The 14,682-nt window shown below is 32.0% G+C and overlaps 1 protein-coding gene across 1 annotated transcript; it reads left to right on the top strand.

Annotated features, from left to right (window-relative positions):
* The first annotated feature begins 9,984 nt into the window (after positions 1 to 9,984).
* Positions 9,985 to 13,168, top strand: LOC117927394 (protein DETOXIFICATION 41-like). Its single transcript, XM_034846901.1, has 8 exons — positions 9,985 to 10,336; positions 11,063 to 11,607; positions 11,700 to 11,786; positions 11,881 to 11,937; positions 12,052 to 12,290; positions 12,389 to 12,507; positions 12,636 to 12,722; positions 12,816 to 13,168. The coding sequence occupies exons 1-8, from the start codon at positions 10,025 to 10,027 to the stop codon at positions 12,888 to 12,890; spliced, it is 1,521 nt and encodes a 506-aa protein (XP_034702792.1). The 5' UTR covers positions 9,985 to 10,024; the 3' UTR covers positions 12,891 to 13,168.
* The last annotated feature ends 1,514 nt before the right edge of the window (positions 13,169 to 14,682 follow it).

Here is a 14,682-nt window from a genome sequence, read left to right as displayed (position 1 = left end):
AGCGAACAATATCTACACAATTGTGTGCAAATCATTACAAATAGTATCAAAATCAATCCTCAACCCTGGTGTGGGGGTTTATTTGGCCTCTTAAGGGGTGTTTGTTTATTTGGCCTCATAATCTCATTAGACACAAGGAGGACGTTGTGTCTGCGTGAGGGGGTGTTTGTGACATTCCAAATCGGATAGAGGAAAAATTTTCTAACTATAGACTCTTCTTAACCTTGTAGACACGTTTTAAAAGTCATGAAGTCTCTTTTGAGCCCAAAGTGGACAACATCTACACGATTGGGTGCAGGTCTTTACAGTTGCATGCCTAATATCTTTGCTAGATCCATATATATGCTTAACTACAAATGATTTGCACTGCAACTAGTCATGCCCCATTGTTGCTTGGAACAAACAAGAAGCTAGGACTTATTTAATAACTATTTTTTAAAATAGTTTTCTATTTTCTAGAATAAAAAAATAAGAAAATATATTTGACAAACAAAAACCAAAATCTTTTTAAAGAACATCTTTTAGTTGTTTTTATTTATTTTCTTATTAATGTTTAAAAAATAATTATTTAAATATGAAAAATGATTAAAAATAAAAATAAAAACTACTAATAAAAGTTATTTTAAAAATCTATTTAAAAACATAGAAAAGATTAATAACATTTTAAGTTCTTTGAACACATTTTTGTTTAATAAAACATAGAAAACATCAAAACTTTAAGCCCGTTTAGTAATAATTTTAAGAAGTGCTTCTAATTTTTCTAGTGCTTGAAAATTTTTATTTTTCTAGTGTTAGAAAGGGTAGAAATACTTTCTAAAATCATTGTCAAACAAGCTCTAAGAATGCGTTTAACAGTAATTTTAGGAAGTGTTTCCAACATTTCTAATACTTGAAAGAATTTTATTTTTTTTAAAATGTTAAAAACGTTAAAAACACTTCTTAAAATCACTACCAAACACACTCTTATTTCCAAACATTGTTTTTGAAAACACTTATCAAACAGAGCCTAAGGCATTGTTTGGCAATTGTTTTTTAAAGCAATTTTGAAAAACAATTTTTGAGATCTGATATTTTGTAAAACAAAAATTTGTTTAGGAACCTGGAATGTATTTAGCCTATTTTTAATGTTTTTTTAATATGTTTTAAAAATAATCTTTATATCTAGTACTTTATTTTTAATCATTCTATATATTTATATAATTAATTTTTAATATAAACCTTAGAAAATAAGTGAAAATAATTAAAAACAACTAAAAGATGTTATTTGAAAATATTTTATTTTCTATTTTTAGAGATAAAAAACAAAAAATAATTTTTTTGATTTTTTGTTTTAATAATGGCAAGTTATCGTCGAAAATAATTGCATGACATGTCTAAATTCTCCTTTCCTCTCAAAACTGTTCTTTGAAAACATTTATCAAGCAGAGTGGAGATTCTCCTTTCCAAAACAACTTTATTTCACTATTAGATTTGATTGTTGATATGACTACCAATCTGAAGTCTTAACAGCTAATGGTAACATGCAGTTGAATCTTTTGTTACGTAATACCTTCAAAATGATCAATCATGGAAATTGAGGACGTGGAAGAGGAAAGTTATGTAACAATAACATACACAAAAATTGCTCACCTCCCTCTGGTCACTCTAGAATTGGGGCTGAATTAATATTCATCCCAAACGTAACGTTGATCCACTCCTCAAAACTTGTACTCCATCCATTCCTACAGAATTCGACACAGTTCTCGCCAGGCGGTAGGCTGTAGCACTGCTGTTGAAACAACCAAGTTAGCATCAAGCTAAAACCTAATCCAAAGATGGCTTTCTATTTAACTCCCAAGGTTTCATGCTTTGTTCTTTGAAGAATCAGAAGCAATTAATAATAGCCAACTTGTTTGTTCGTTTGTTTTCCCTGTTCTCAACCACACAGCCCATATCAAGCAGATCTCTGTTGTATTACCACACCCGCAACTGAGGCAGCTGCCAGCTCCAACCAATCACAGAAGGTAAGAATCCCAAATGACCATGCCCCCCACAAACATGCTAGCTAGCCTCAACTCTCCTGCTATGAAAGAGAAAGAGGTCACCATCTCACAGGCACTATGGCTTGTGCACCAACAAAACCTACACCTCCACTGCACCCATGACAAGACATGAATTTCAGAACACGAGTTTTGAGTTTTCTGATCCCATATATAGTGCGGAGGGAAAGAAGCAAGGAGAAGACAAAACCATGGTGCTGAGAAGAAATTAATAACGATTGTGAAATATAGCTACCATTCAAATTAGTTAAGGTGAAAGCATGCGAGGGACGTAGGTGACTGACTCTTCACGTTGTGTTCTCAACTACACCCTGAGTGTAGGTTCCACGTCTCCATCCACTTGCTGCTCTATCTAGCAGGGTCCAACTCAAGGGGTTAGATAGCTAAGCTTGATTTAGGTTTATCAAACCACCCATGCATCACTGACCACAACTATACAGCATCGACCTTCATATCATTGACCCAGTTGTGTTTCATTGCCTAATCTAATTTAATTTTAATCTTTTGAATTGTTTATATATCATACCAAAAAAGAAAAAGGGAAAAAAAAAAAAGAGTGATGACCTCGTAGTCTTATTTATATATCAATATCTTTAATTCTTGGCATGTGATTTGTAACTAATCAAATCCCATGTAATCCCCCTGCATGTATGATGTATCCAAGAAAATACTAAAGTATGGGATAGGTATGGTCAAACAATGATTGGATAAGGGTTGGTGAGTCACGTGCAGGATTCACCGCTCAACTGTCCCTCCCCCTGTCTCTTTCTGCCCCCTGTTAGAGGGTACTTTCGTGCCTAAATTGCCCCACCTCACCTACCCCTACCTTACCCTACCTCACCTACCTCTAGGCGCTTCAATTAAAGTTGCTTTGGTCAACCCTAGACAGTGGGTGTGGGAGAATTACAAGAGAAGGTGGGGTATGACCGTATAAGGTGCGCAGGAGGGTGAGACGATGAAAGATTATCTATAGTAATAACCCCATTTTTTATTTATTTTAAAGGAAAATATATCCTCATATTTTTTATTTTAAAGTCCAACATATTTCTGTTTTGTCTTTTCTCCAATTTTTTAGTCATCATCATTAATAACGTAAGAGTAATATTAATACCAATATATATAAATAATATACTGTAATAATTAATCATAAATTATTTCCAATAATTAAAAAATAAATTTATTATATTTTTTATTATAGAGATTTCATAAGAAAATATTACAACATTTTTTTTTTATTAAATAGATTTCAAAAATTTTTAATTGTTTAATTTTATAATATAACTATTAAGAAATTATTGTTATAGAAAAAATTGTTGTTATAATTATTAAGAAAGGAAATAAAGGTACTTATTAATATATTGTACTTTTAGTATACTTAAGTTGTAAGTTTAATACATAAGTGTTGTAACCACAATTCACATCTTTTTCTTTTCTAATTATTATTATTTCTATTAGTAATAACTTATCAAATAAGAATAATATAATAATTAATTATAAATTAGTATTTCATTCATTATTGTTTTAAAAATATTATAAATAACTTGTCCAAAATGATGATAATAATATATAATATAATAATTTTACAAATTATTGTTTCATTCCAATAATTAAAAATATAAAGTAATTATATTATTTATTATATAGATTTCATGATTTTTGAAATGTTTAATTTTGCAATATAACTATTAAGAATATATTACAATAAAAATATTTGTTTTTATATTTTTATTAAGTAGATTTCATAAATTCATTACTAGTTTTACAAATATAACTATTAAGAACATATTATAATTAAAGATTATTTTTATAACTATTAAAAAACAAAATTAAAGCATGTCGTAATATATTATACTTCTAGTATATTTATGTTATAAGTTCAAAACATAAATATTGTAACTACATTTCAATACATAATAATTGATAAAGTAAGGCTAATCTAATTAAGAGAAACGCTAAGAGGGAGTGAATTGGGTTTTTTGAAAATCTTTTTCAAGTACAACAATTTTAAGTAAAATAAAACACAAAAGTAAAGAGATTGAGTTAAAGAGAGCAAACACTAATTTTATAGTGATTCGGTACCTTTTACTTATGTTCATTTTCCTTAAACTCCTAACCAAATGAGGGTTTTACTATCCTTGAAGCTTCAACCAAACTTCCGATATTTTACACTTACATTTTAACTTCAATGGGTTCTTACACAATCCCTTCAAGTACCCACCAATTTGAAGCTTTCTATTCACACAAACTCATTTAAAAATGATAGAAACTCTCAACCTAACTCAATGAAAGTTCAATTAATGAATGACAAGGTGCACTAAATGGTATGCAAATGAGAAGTTAATGCACCAAAATGAAATAAATGAGAGCTTTGACTAAAGAACAAATAGGTAGGTAATTGGTTGCAAGTGTTTTATTACCCATATATAAAGTGGAGCTCTCAATTTATAGATTTCAGCCTTAGACACCAAAAAATAATCTCATTTGGCCGAGCTCCAGTTTGACCAGCTATTAAATATTAAATGCACTGCAGATCTCTATTGTAAAAAAAAAATGTAAAAATGGACATATATATAAAATAAAGTTTTTTATCTTTGACTATTCAAGGCTATTTTTAATATCATATATAACCTCTAACCATCGTACATAAAACTTGAATTATTCTTTAAATTTTCTATTTTATAATTATTTTCAAATAAATACAAAATCCGCTTTTCTCAAAAATAAAAATTAAATACTAAAATGAAAATCTCCCAGCATAAATCTAGATTTTGTGAGGTGTCTTGCTCATTAGTCATATTCAAAATCCACATCAATTCAACCGATTTTTTCCATCATGGGTCACTCCAATTTTCGAGGCATACCCATGCCAGGTGGAAAGCAAATACAGTCATTGAGTTACGCAGTCAACATATCAAAGCCATCATTGTCGGAGGCCGATCAGTTTAGAAGAAAACAAACCTTGATCATCTGGAGCAACTAGTCAAAATATTCATTTTAACAGCCAGTCCTTTATCAACCCCATGTTGAATTTTTTTCCTTCTTGATTGTTTTCTTTCAACAACCAGTAAAATCCTCAAGTCTGCTCAAGTATTTTACCAAAATTAAGTCATATTATAAACTCAGAAAACTATTTATCCATCATTACCCATGAATGTATCTTCTACTTGTATATTTTGAGGCTCATTTATAGGCTTGCATGAGTGAATTTCTCTCATCTTCTCCTTTACGTAGGCGTTGAATCCAGTTCAAATTGAGGAAAAATAAAAGGGAAATGAAATATAATATTTCTATTAGTTGAAAATCATTCTACAATTTATTAATTATTAGGTAATTTTTTATTTTTTTTTGTTAATAATGCTTATAATTAAAATATTTAGAACTTAGAAATAAAAAATATTATATTATGGTGTTAAATATATATAAAAATATTTTGTATACATTAAATATTATTTTAAATAATATTATATCATTCACATATTTTTCTAATCGGGTTCTTTTCCGAATTAAAATAAATAAATTTTTTAATCAAAATTTTTGTTTTATAAAATTAGTAAAACATCAAAAAATTAAAAAAAAAAAATGAAGAAAACAGTGAAGGGAATAAACTTATGATCCATGAAATTTGTGTATAGTATATCTCAATGTAGGATTCTTATAACCTATGTAAAGAGGATATAAAAATCAATATTTTTAAAATCGAACTAGTCAGCGAACTGAAAAAGTTATATATTCACGATTCAGTAATCGAACTGCAGTCGAATCGATGACATCATAAATATATATTTTATATTTTATTAAAATTAAAATAATTTTTAAAAATTATAAATTTAAAAATCAATAATATTTATTTATTTTTTCATATTTTATATAAATATATTAATATTTTAAAGTTTATTAAATAAAACATATGTAATATAACATATAGAAAATTGAAGTGTGTTATGTCATTAATTAATTAATCATATATCTTATTACTATCTTATAAGTTTTAAAAAATATTAGATATTTGAAATGATTTTATTATGTTTTGGCACAAACCAAAGAGTGGTGGGTTGGTACAACCATGCTTACCTTGAATCAAAGGTCCAAGTTCAAGTCCAAGGTCTTAAACTAAGTATATATAAATGCAGATTGTTTTTTAAATCATTCAGAGCATAAAAATGCCTTTCAAACTCTTCTTCATCACAACTCGTCGTTGGGCTGTGAAGGGTGTCTAGCCCATTGGTAAATGAGGCCCGTTTTTACTCGATTCTGTCTGGTTGAATGATTCAATTGCCAATTTGTCCATTTCAATGTTGGTCCAAAGCCTCTTCTAGCTCAAAAGCTCAATTGAACTAGACCATGGTTCAGTTAACAATTCAACCAGTTGAATCGATTGATTCGATCTGATTTTTAAAACATTGATAAAAACAATATTGGACAAGTTATTTCACCATATATTTTATCTTAAATTTAATTAAACATAAGAAAACATAAGATATGATATGTTATTAATCTCTTATCTTATTTCATATTATATCCAATTAACGAAAGATAACTCTTATGTATATGAATTATTAATATTCATTATTTTCCATGTTATATCAAAAGCAATTGTTTTACTTCATCATTTGGATTTTCTAATTGAAAACTTGGCTTATTGCAAGAATGTTCTTTGAGTTAAGATCATATTATGGAAATGTTCTCTCTTGTTTGAAATGATTCATTTTTTGGTTCATGATCAAGCGAAATGACCATTTCTTATAGTTAACATGTTAAGGGTATTACTGTCACTTATTATAGATGTCATTATATTTATTTTTCAAAATGCTAAGATTGACATTGATATTACGATTGAGGATGAGCACTTTTAAAACCAAAAACATACTTTTTATAATCTTCCTTCTATTGAATCTTTAATTTGACTCAAATAAGCCTTTATTTGAATAAGCATATTCTCTTCCCATAAAAAATGCCCTTAGCCAAGCATCTACAAAGGCACAACAATTTTCATACACAATTTGGGGAAAATGGTTTGTTAAAAATGTCTATTTTTGTTAGGGTCCAAAGTATCAGTCCAACCTGATACGATTCGGCGAAGGCAATAATTTGGTAAGATTTGACTCAAATTATTTATTTTAGGAAAGTTAGTATTTATAGAGTTTGTGTTTTGATAAATTATCTTTTTATACTAGAATTAGGAAATTATTGGTTTAGGATTAACCCATAGTGATATATAAATATCTAGTTTTATATATGATTGAGAGAGAGAGAGAAAAAAAAGTGAGAGAAGAATGAAGAGAGATAGCAAAGTAGTGTATTGGAATTTTGGGTAAAGAATGGTTTAGGGCGTTTGAAGGATATATTCTGAAAGTTTATTAATAAATTTGATCACGTTTCCAATAGACTTTGATGATTACACTAAATCATGTAAATATTTTATCTTATCTATTTCATTTTATTTTTGCTCTTGAGTATGGGTGTTGTGAATTTTTTTCAACAAGTGGTATTAGAGCTATGATGAAAAGATTATAGGAAAAATTATTTTGAAGATGATGTCAAGCCTTAAGTATGATAAGATCTTACCTTCAAAGCTTCTTGTTAACTTTGACACAAGTTCAATATTCTCTCAAGGTTAAGAATTCATACAGTATAGTAGTTTGGTGAATCATGACAATTAATAATCTTAAGTCATGATTCACCATATGTCTTGTTTAGTGTGCATTACATATATTGGTGCACTCACCATGGGATTCAACGGTTAAGACAAATCATCCTTCTAATTATGAAGTAGTATATTACAGTCTCTATTGGGTTGCCCAAATCCATGAATTAACTGTGGACATCTTATCTATTTACAAGGAACATATAACTTGTATCCTTTGTGCAACTTTTGATGTACCAAAATTATGTGTCATGTAAAATATATGAAATAAATGTTCAAATCAATGTCAATATATAAAAAGGATGGTAAGGGGACAATCAAGTCTGACTTTTTTACATCATATTTTGCTTTTAGAGACTCAATCCCAACACTAAAATCGAGGTTGACTTAGAATATAACCAATTTAGTCAATAGGTTACTTACAAAAGGAAACAAATTAATGGTTGAAAGACAATTACTTAACTTCCTCTATTAATGTATTGTATACCTAAAATTAATCCAAAAGATTGATATTGGTAATGTTCTATGTCATTGATAAATCACTCTCATAGATGATTGCCTTCATGGATAATGACCAAAATTTTCTCTGATGAGAAATTATGTCAAAACAAAAAAGAGCATAGGACAATTTGATTTTTTGGTTTTTCTTTTTTGTTTTGTTTTGTTTTTCTTTTTCTTTATTAGATAGAATGTGATCATGGGGTATAAATGCTTTTCATAGTAAAATACCATCACAAATTTTATGCTATGATTAAAGGTGATTTTCACCATGATGTATTTTTTTTTATTGAAGATGTGACTTTTGCAATGAACTTATTTCATGACGAGAAAAATGATATATTACTATAAAATTTTAAATTAAATGGTGATGATAATAAGAATGCTAGTGGCCTCAAGTTATGATGCGTAGATCTACTAGTGACATTTATCATATTGGTTAATTAAATTTATCTTTAATGTTCAATTAAACTAGACTCTGATGTTGATAAGAATGCTTAGTGAAGGACTATTATTAACTAGTGATGTTTATCATAATGACTAGTAAAATTTGATCTTTTTATTTTTTATTTTTTGTTTTTGTTTTATTTTATTATTATTTTTAAGTAGAATGTGATTATTGGGTATAAATATTTTTCATATTAAAAATACCACCATAAATTCTATGTTGATTTTTAAGACAAAAAATGGCCCTTTGCCATGATTTTTTTGTTTATTTCGTGATGAAAAATTATATATTACTATAAATTTTATTTTATGGTAAAATTTAAAATTTTATCTTTCTGAATAAAAATAATTATTTATGAACTAATTGTAATAAAAAAAATCTTATAATCACAAAATTTTCTATAGCTGAAGATACTTTCTTTTAATCGCAAATTAATTTCAGGCAAAGTCTAATTTATCAAAAAAGAAAAAAGAAAAAAAAAAGGCCAAGAGAAAGTGATTGACTTCGACTGTTCTCTCTCTTGTTTTGTCTTTACGTGCCTTCATTCTACCTTGAAAGAATGATTCTTGACCATGTCAGATTACAATTCGAATTTATTCATGCGTGGTTGTAAACTTTTGAGAATGGAAGTCTCTTGAGGAGTGATCGTAAAAGGACAGCTTAATTATTCGGCCGGGTTCCACTAGGACCCTGCTCATCTCTCTCTCTCTCTCTCTCTCTCTCTCTCTCTCACACACACACACACACACACATCAACAAAGCTTTCTCCCAGAGACACATGCACTCAAACCAAAAAATAAACTTATTTACAAAATAATGATCAATTTAATGTGTTTGTGTTACATAAGTTATCATGGCATAAACTTGTGTTACAAAATAATGTCCAATCTCTTTACCTGCCGTGAATTGTCAAAGCTATTCTCTATTTTAGGTAAGAGTTGTTGACCTTGTGAGTTGTGAGTCTTGTGACTTAGAAGAAAAAGGCACACGACTAGGCTAGAGTGCACGGCCGAGAAAGAGATGAGGAGGAAACTTCTAGGGAATAACGTGATGAGGAGGCAAAAGTAGAACATTTGTTTCAATCTGACAGATGTGAAATCACCGTGTCTAAGCTTTTACTGTGGTAATTTGGAGTCAGGCTGTAATAATAAATTGCTTTGCAGAGGCAGGAGAAAATTACAGAACCCGTATATGAAGAAAATTTCTTAAGGGACTCCAACTACCAAGCTAACACCTCTCACCTACTTACACCATCCCTTTGCTTGCTATCATCTTAGTTTGAATGGTAGTTGCTGATTTTCTGTCTTGCTAATATAAATAACTCTTCCAACAATATGCCTAGAACACCGTGGAATCCATTTTTGTCAGCTACGAGTGTAGTGAAAGTGTGGCATCATGGCTTCCTCAGCAGAGGATGGTGAGCCACTGCTACTTGGACACTCCTCAGCAGGAATCAATGAATTGTCATCGTCAGCAGTGGAGGAGCTGTTGCTACACAAACCAGTGCCTGGCAGATGGTGGCCTCGTCTGTTCGGGTGGGAGTCCAGGCTTCTCTGGGTCCTCTCTGGTTCAGCAATTGTTTCCTCGGTTTTCAATTACATGCTTAGCTTCATCACCTTGATGTTTGCGGGGCAATTGGGGGCGTTGGAGCTGGCCGGTGCCTCCATCGCCAGTGTGGGAATTCAAGGACTTGCATATGGGCTTATGGTATGTATGAGTTTCTTAAGTGCTTTATCCTGAACAGAGTTCCCAAAACACCTCTATCCTTAGGGTACTTTTGCAGTAGTCTGATCTGGGTATATGATTAGTGAGCTGTAAACCAGAAAACTGTGGGCATCTCCCCTACATATCCCCTAAAGAAACAGTTGTGTATCATTCTGTGACTAATCCATAGCCATAGGAAATTCTAATATTGTGGTATAGCTTTTGCAATTGTAATTTTTCCCAGGAAATGAACTATTCCCTCGCCCACAACTAGCAATGAAGTCAGTACGTCAACTAAGCTAGAAAGAAAAACTAAATTTAGTCGATCATTCGTGCACACATTTTTTCTACGCATTTGAAATTTGGGGAGATGGAAAGCTTGGGTCACCATCACCCCGTGAATCAAGACATGTCAGACAGGAAGGTTGAAGGGTCCTTTTCCTCCTTCGCCGACTCTGATGGTTAGCCACAAGAAATTAATGTTGGATATTTTGGTAATTATGGGCCTACATATTAACAATCTTATTTTTGGGTCTAATTAAATGTGATCAATCATGATTTCTCCAACAATTAAGGCTTATTTTGGGTTGTAGAAATTGCCTATAATCAATAAAAGAAAATTGGTTGCTACTAATTATCACAACTAGTTTCAAAGTAACTTGTTTTTTTGTTCTGTTTTGTTTTGTTTTCCCTTTTTTCTTAATTAAATTTTGGTCCAAAAAAAAACAGTTGGGCATGGCCAGTGCAGTGCAGACTGTCTGTGGACAAGCATATGGAGCAAAGAAATATGCCGCAATGGGCATCATTTGCCAAAGAGCAATCGTCTTGCACTTGGGAGCAGCCATTCTTCTCACCTTCCTCTACTGGTATTCAGGAGCATTCCTTAAAGCAATAGGCCAATCGGAGAGCATAGCGGTGCAAGGTCAAATTTTTGCCCGGGGATTGATCCTTCAAGTGTATGCATTTGCATTAAGCTGTCCAATGCAGAGATTCCTCCAAGCACAAAACATTGTAAACCCTTTAGCTTACATTGCTGTTGGGGTAACCCTCTTACATATTCTTCTCACATGGTTAGTTGTTAATGTCTTGGACTCTGGGCTTCTTGGAATAGCTCTTACGCTGAGTCTTTCCTGGTGGCTTCTGGTTTTTTCGATTGCGCTTTACATACTTTTAAGCCCATCTTGCAAGGAAACTTGGACTGGCTTTTCTTTAAAAGCCTTCCAAGGAATTTGGCCCTATTTCAAGCTAACTGTTGCTTCTGCTGTCATGTTGTGGTATTTATCGAAACCCTCTCTCTCTCTTCCTCCCCCCTCCCTCTCTTCTCAATTGCTAATATTCTGATTATTTTTTCATTGACTTAATGCAGTCTGGAGATATGGTACAGCCAAGGTCTTGTGCTTATATCAGGCCTCCTCCCCAACCCTACAGTCTCACTGGACTCCATTTCCATTTGGTATTTATACATGTCAACAGATTGACTCATGCTTCCATTTTTTTTTATTTTCCTTGAACATACATTAATAAGCTCTTACATTAAATGATTTCAGCATGAATTACTTGAACTGGGATATCACATTCATGCTGGGCCTAAGTGCAGGAGCAAGGTCAGTGAATATATAGTAAAACAATTATTCCTCACTTTCATCTCCTCCTCTGTTTTCTTAGCAACCAAAAGGGTGGGCATGAGCATATATACTAATAGACTTTGTGGATTGCAGTGTCCGAATCAGTAATGAGCTGGGAGCAGCTCATCCACTGGTGGCAAAATTCTCAGTGTTAGTGGTAAATGCAAACAGCATCATCATAAGTATATTTTTTAGTGCGATCGTTCTGATTTTCAAGATAGGATTGAGCAAGCTATTCACAAGTGATACAGAGGTTATCAATGCAGTGTCCAAGTTGACCCCACTACTTGCTATTTCTGTCTTCTTAAATGGAATTCAACCCATACTCTCAGGTAATTAACCATATACAGTACCATTTTGTTAAAGTTGAGGCATCAAATAGTACAGCATTGAATTGGAAAAACATGTAATAATTGCAATGGGAATTCAGGTGTGGCCATTGGGAGTGGATGGCAAGCTATAGTGGCATACGTCAACCTAGCAACTTACTATCTCATTGGTCTTCCCATTGGGTGTGTTCTTGGATTCAAAACCAGCTTAGGAGTTGTAGTGAGTAGAATCTCCTCCCCTTTCTTGCTAGTTTTCTTGCATGCCAGCCCACACACGCACACAGAGTTACCTTTAATTATTACTGAACAAAATGCGGTTTCTCTTTTTTGCTTTTTGTTTGTTTGCAGGGAATATGGTGGGGGATGATAATAGGAGTTCTTCTTCAAACGGTAACTTTAATTGTTCTAACAGCAAGAACAAACTGGGATGCTGAGGTAATATTGTGGGTTGATTAAATTGGATGTAAATTAAATTAGTTCTTGTGTGGATTGGGCTTGTATTTAAGCATACTGGTGATGCATTTGTAGGTTGTGAAAGCTGTGGATCGCATAAAGAAATCTTCCAACGAAGAGACGTTGGATTTAGTACTAGACAAGATATAGTCAAGGAGATTGGAGATTCAAATAGAAGATGCCCAAGATTTTTACTGTTCCGTCTCTGTCTGGGTGGGAATCATGGATCATGTAGTTTGATCTTCTGATTATGTTTATATTGAGGTTTATTCTTCTCGAGTTGGTGGAGGTTGGTTAGTTTGACAAGGAAAAGTGTATTCCATGTACTCATACCCATTGTTTTAAAAATCGGCATCTCGATACACTCGATACTGGTGAACTTTCTGTTTCGATCCATCTCAATGAACCATTTCATGGTTAAACCAGCATTGAACCGTTCAAACCGACAGTTGAACAACGAATCGTCTGGTTTTTAACAAACCGGCCAGAACTTAATTGTTACAAATGTTTCAAAATTCACTTCAAATTAAAAGTTTGTGTGGTTGCCAAGTTTTGAACTTCATTTCCCATGTTTAGACATCGTTTCCAATATTTCTTTCTCATGTTTATTGACCCTATATCTCTCTCCATAACCTTCTTTTCTCATTTCCCAGACCCATTTGTATTTGTTGCACCTTCCATCACTCTTCACTACCCTTGGAGCTCCTTTATTACCATGGGTGAAACCAGTTCTTGCAATTTGCACCCTCTTCATCTCTTAAAACTAGCTCTTGGCTCAAGATATACATTAGAATCACAACTAAGGTCTTAAATACAATTCAAGTTAAGTCCAAGAGTTGAGCCTTTATATCACATAAAACACTCTTTAATTATACCATTAAAGCACAATTTATGACTTAATCAACATCTCACATGGAACATTTAAACATTCCTCCTATGAATAGACTTTTCAAATCTATTTAACTTACCCTAAAATTTCTTTAGGATGCTTGTAATTCTTCAACAAGAGTTATTATTTTGAAGAAATAATTCAATAAGAGAATAAATTGAACATGTCCCACAATTGTTTAAGTTCACAAGGAATACTAAATGGGAATCCATCAAGAAAGTGGAAGTCATTCATCAACCAAGAAAGACAACCTTCCCTAACTAGCTAAGATTAAACTTTATGCCTACAATAGAAAAATATGTTTTTCTTTGGAACCCACATGGTAGATGGAATCATGAAAGGAAAGTGAGGAGAACGTGGACGATAGGAAGAGTGGGTAGAATGCAAAGGGTGTTGTAACTGGTCTAGGGCTATGATGTGGCTGAAAGACAGTGGGTAAGGTGATGCAATTGGGTGGAATTTAGGTTAAAAGAAAAGAAAATTATGATGGGCTAACAGGGTGTTTTAATAGGGCCACGTAGTCCATGAAGCTTGTGGAAAACGAGATGGGAATTAAAGACAAGAGATAATTAATAATTATCATGTTTACTTAATGGGTTTAAATCAATGAGCTAAGTGTACAAGTAGCATCAAGCGCTAAATTATTGGTGGGAAAGAAGTCCCGATCAAAATTCAATAGTTATTTTAGTATCATTCCCAAGGAATCGTGGGGGAGGCCTTCCCTAACATGGATCATGTCACAGCAGTTTAATAGACGACTACTGTTGTTGCAGTATCCAACACATACATTAATAAGAAATCAATAGAAAAACAAGCATATCATGCCCTCTGTAATTAAGGATGGCAATGGGATGGTTTTCAGGTTCCCGCCCCACCTTATTCCTAATGGAATGGGTTTGAAATTTAAATAAATGGGTTATGGATGAGTTTGAAATTTTTTTAAGAACTCAAGACGGGTTCAAAGTGGGTCCAAATGCTGCTTTATATATATACATATATATATATATAATAACAATAAAATAATTTTCAATAAAATAAGTTATAAAAAAATTA

This window comes from Vitis riparia, chromosome 12, assembly GCF_004353265.1.
Source record: "Vitis riparia cultivar Riparia Gloire de Montpellier isolate 1030 chromosome 12, EGFV_Vit.rip_1.0, whole genome shotgun sequence".
In the NCBI taxonomy this organism is placed as follows: Eukaryota; Viridiplantae; Streptophyta; class Magnoliopsida; order Vitales; family Vitaceae; genus Vitis; species Vitis riparia.
This window is presented reverse-complemented; position numbering and strand designations above follow the sequence as displayed.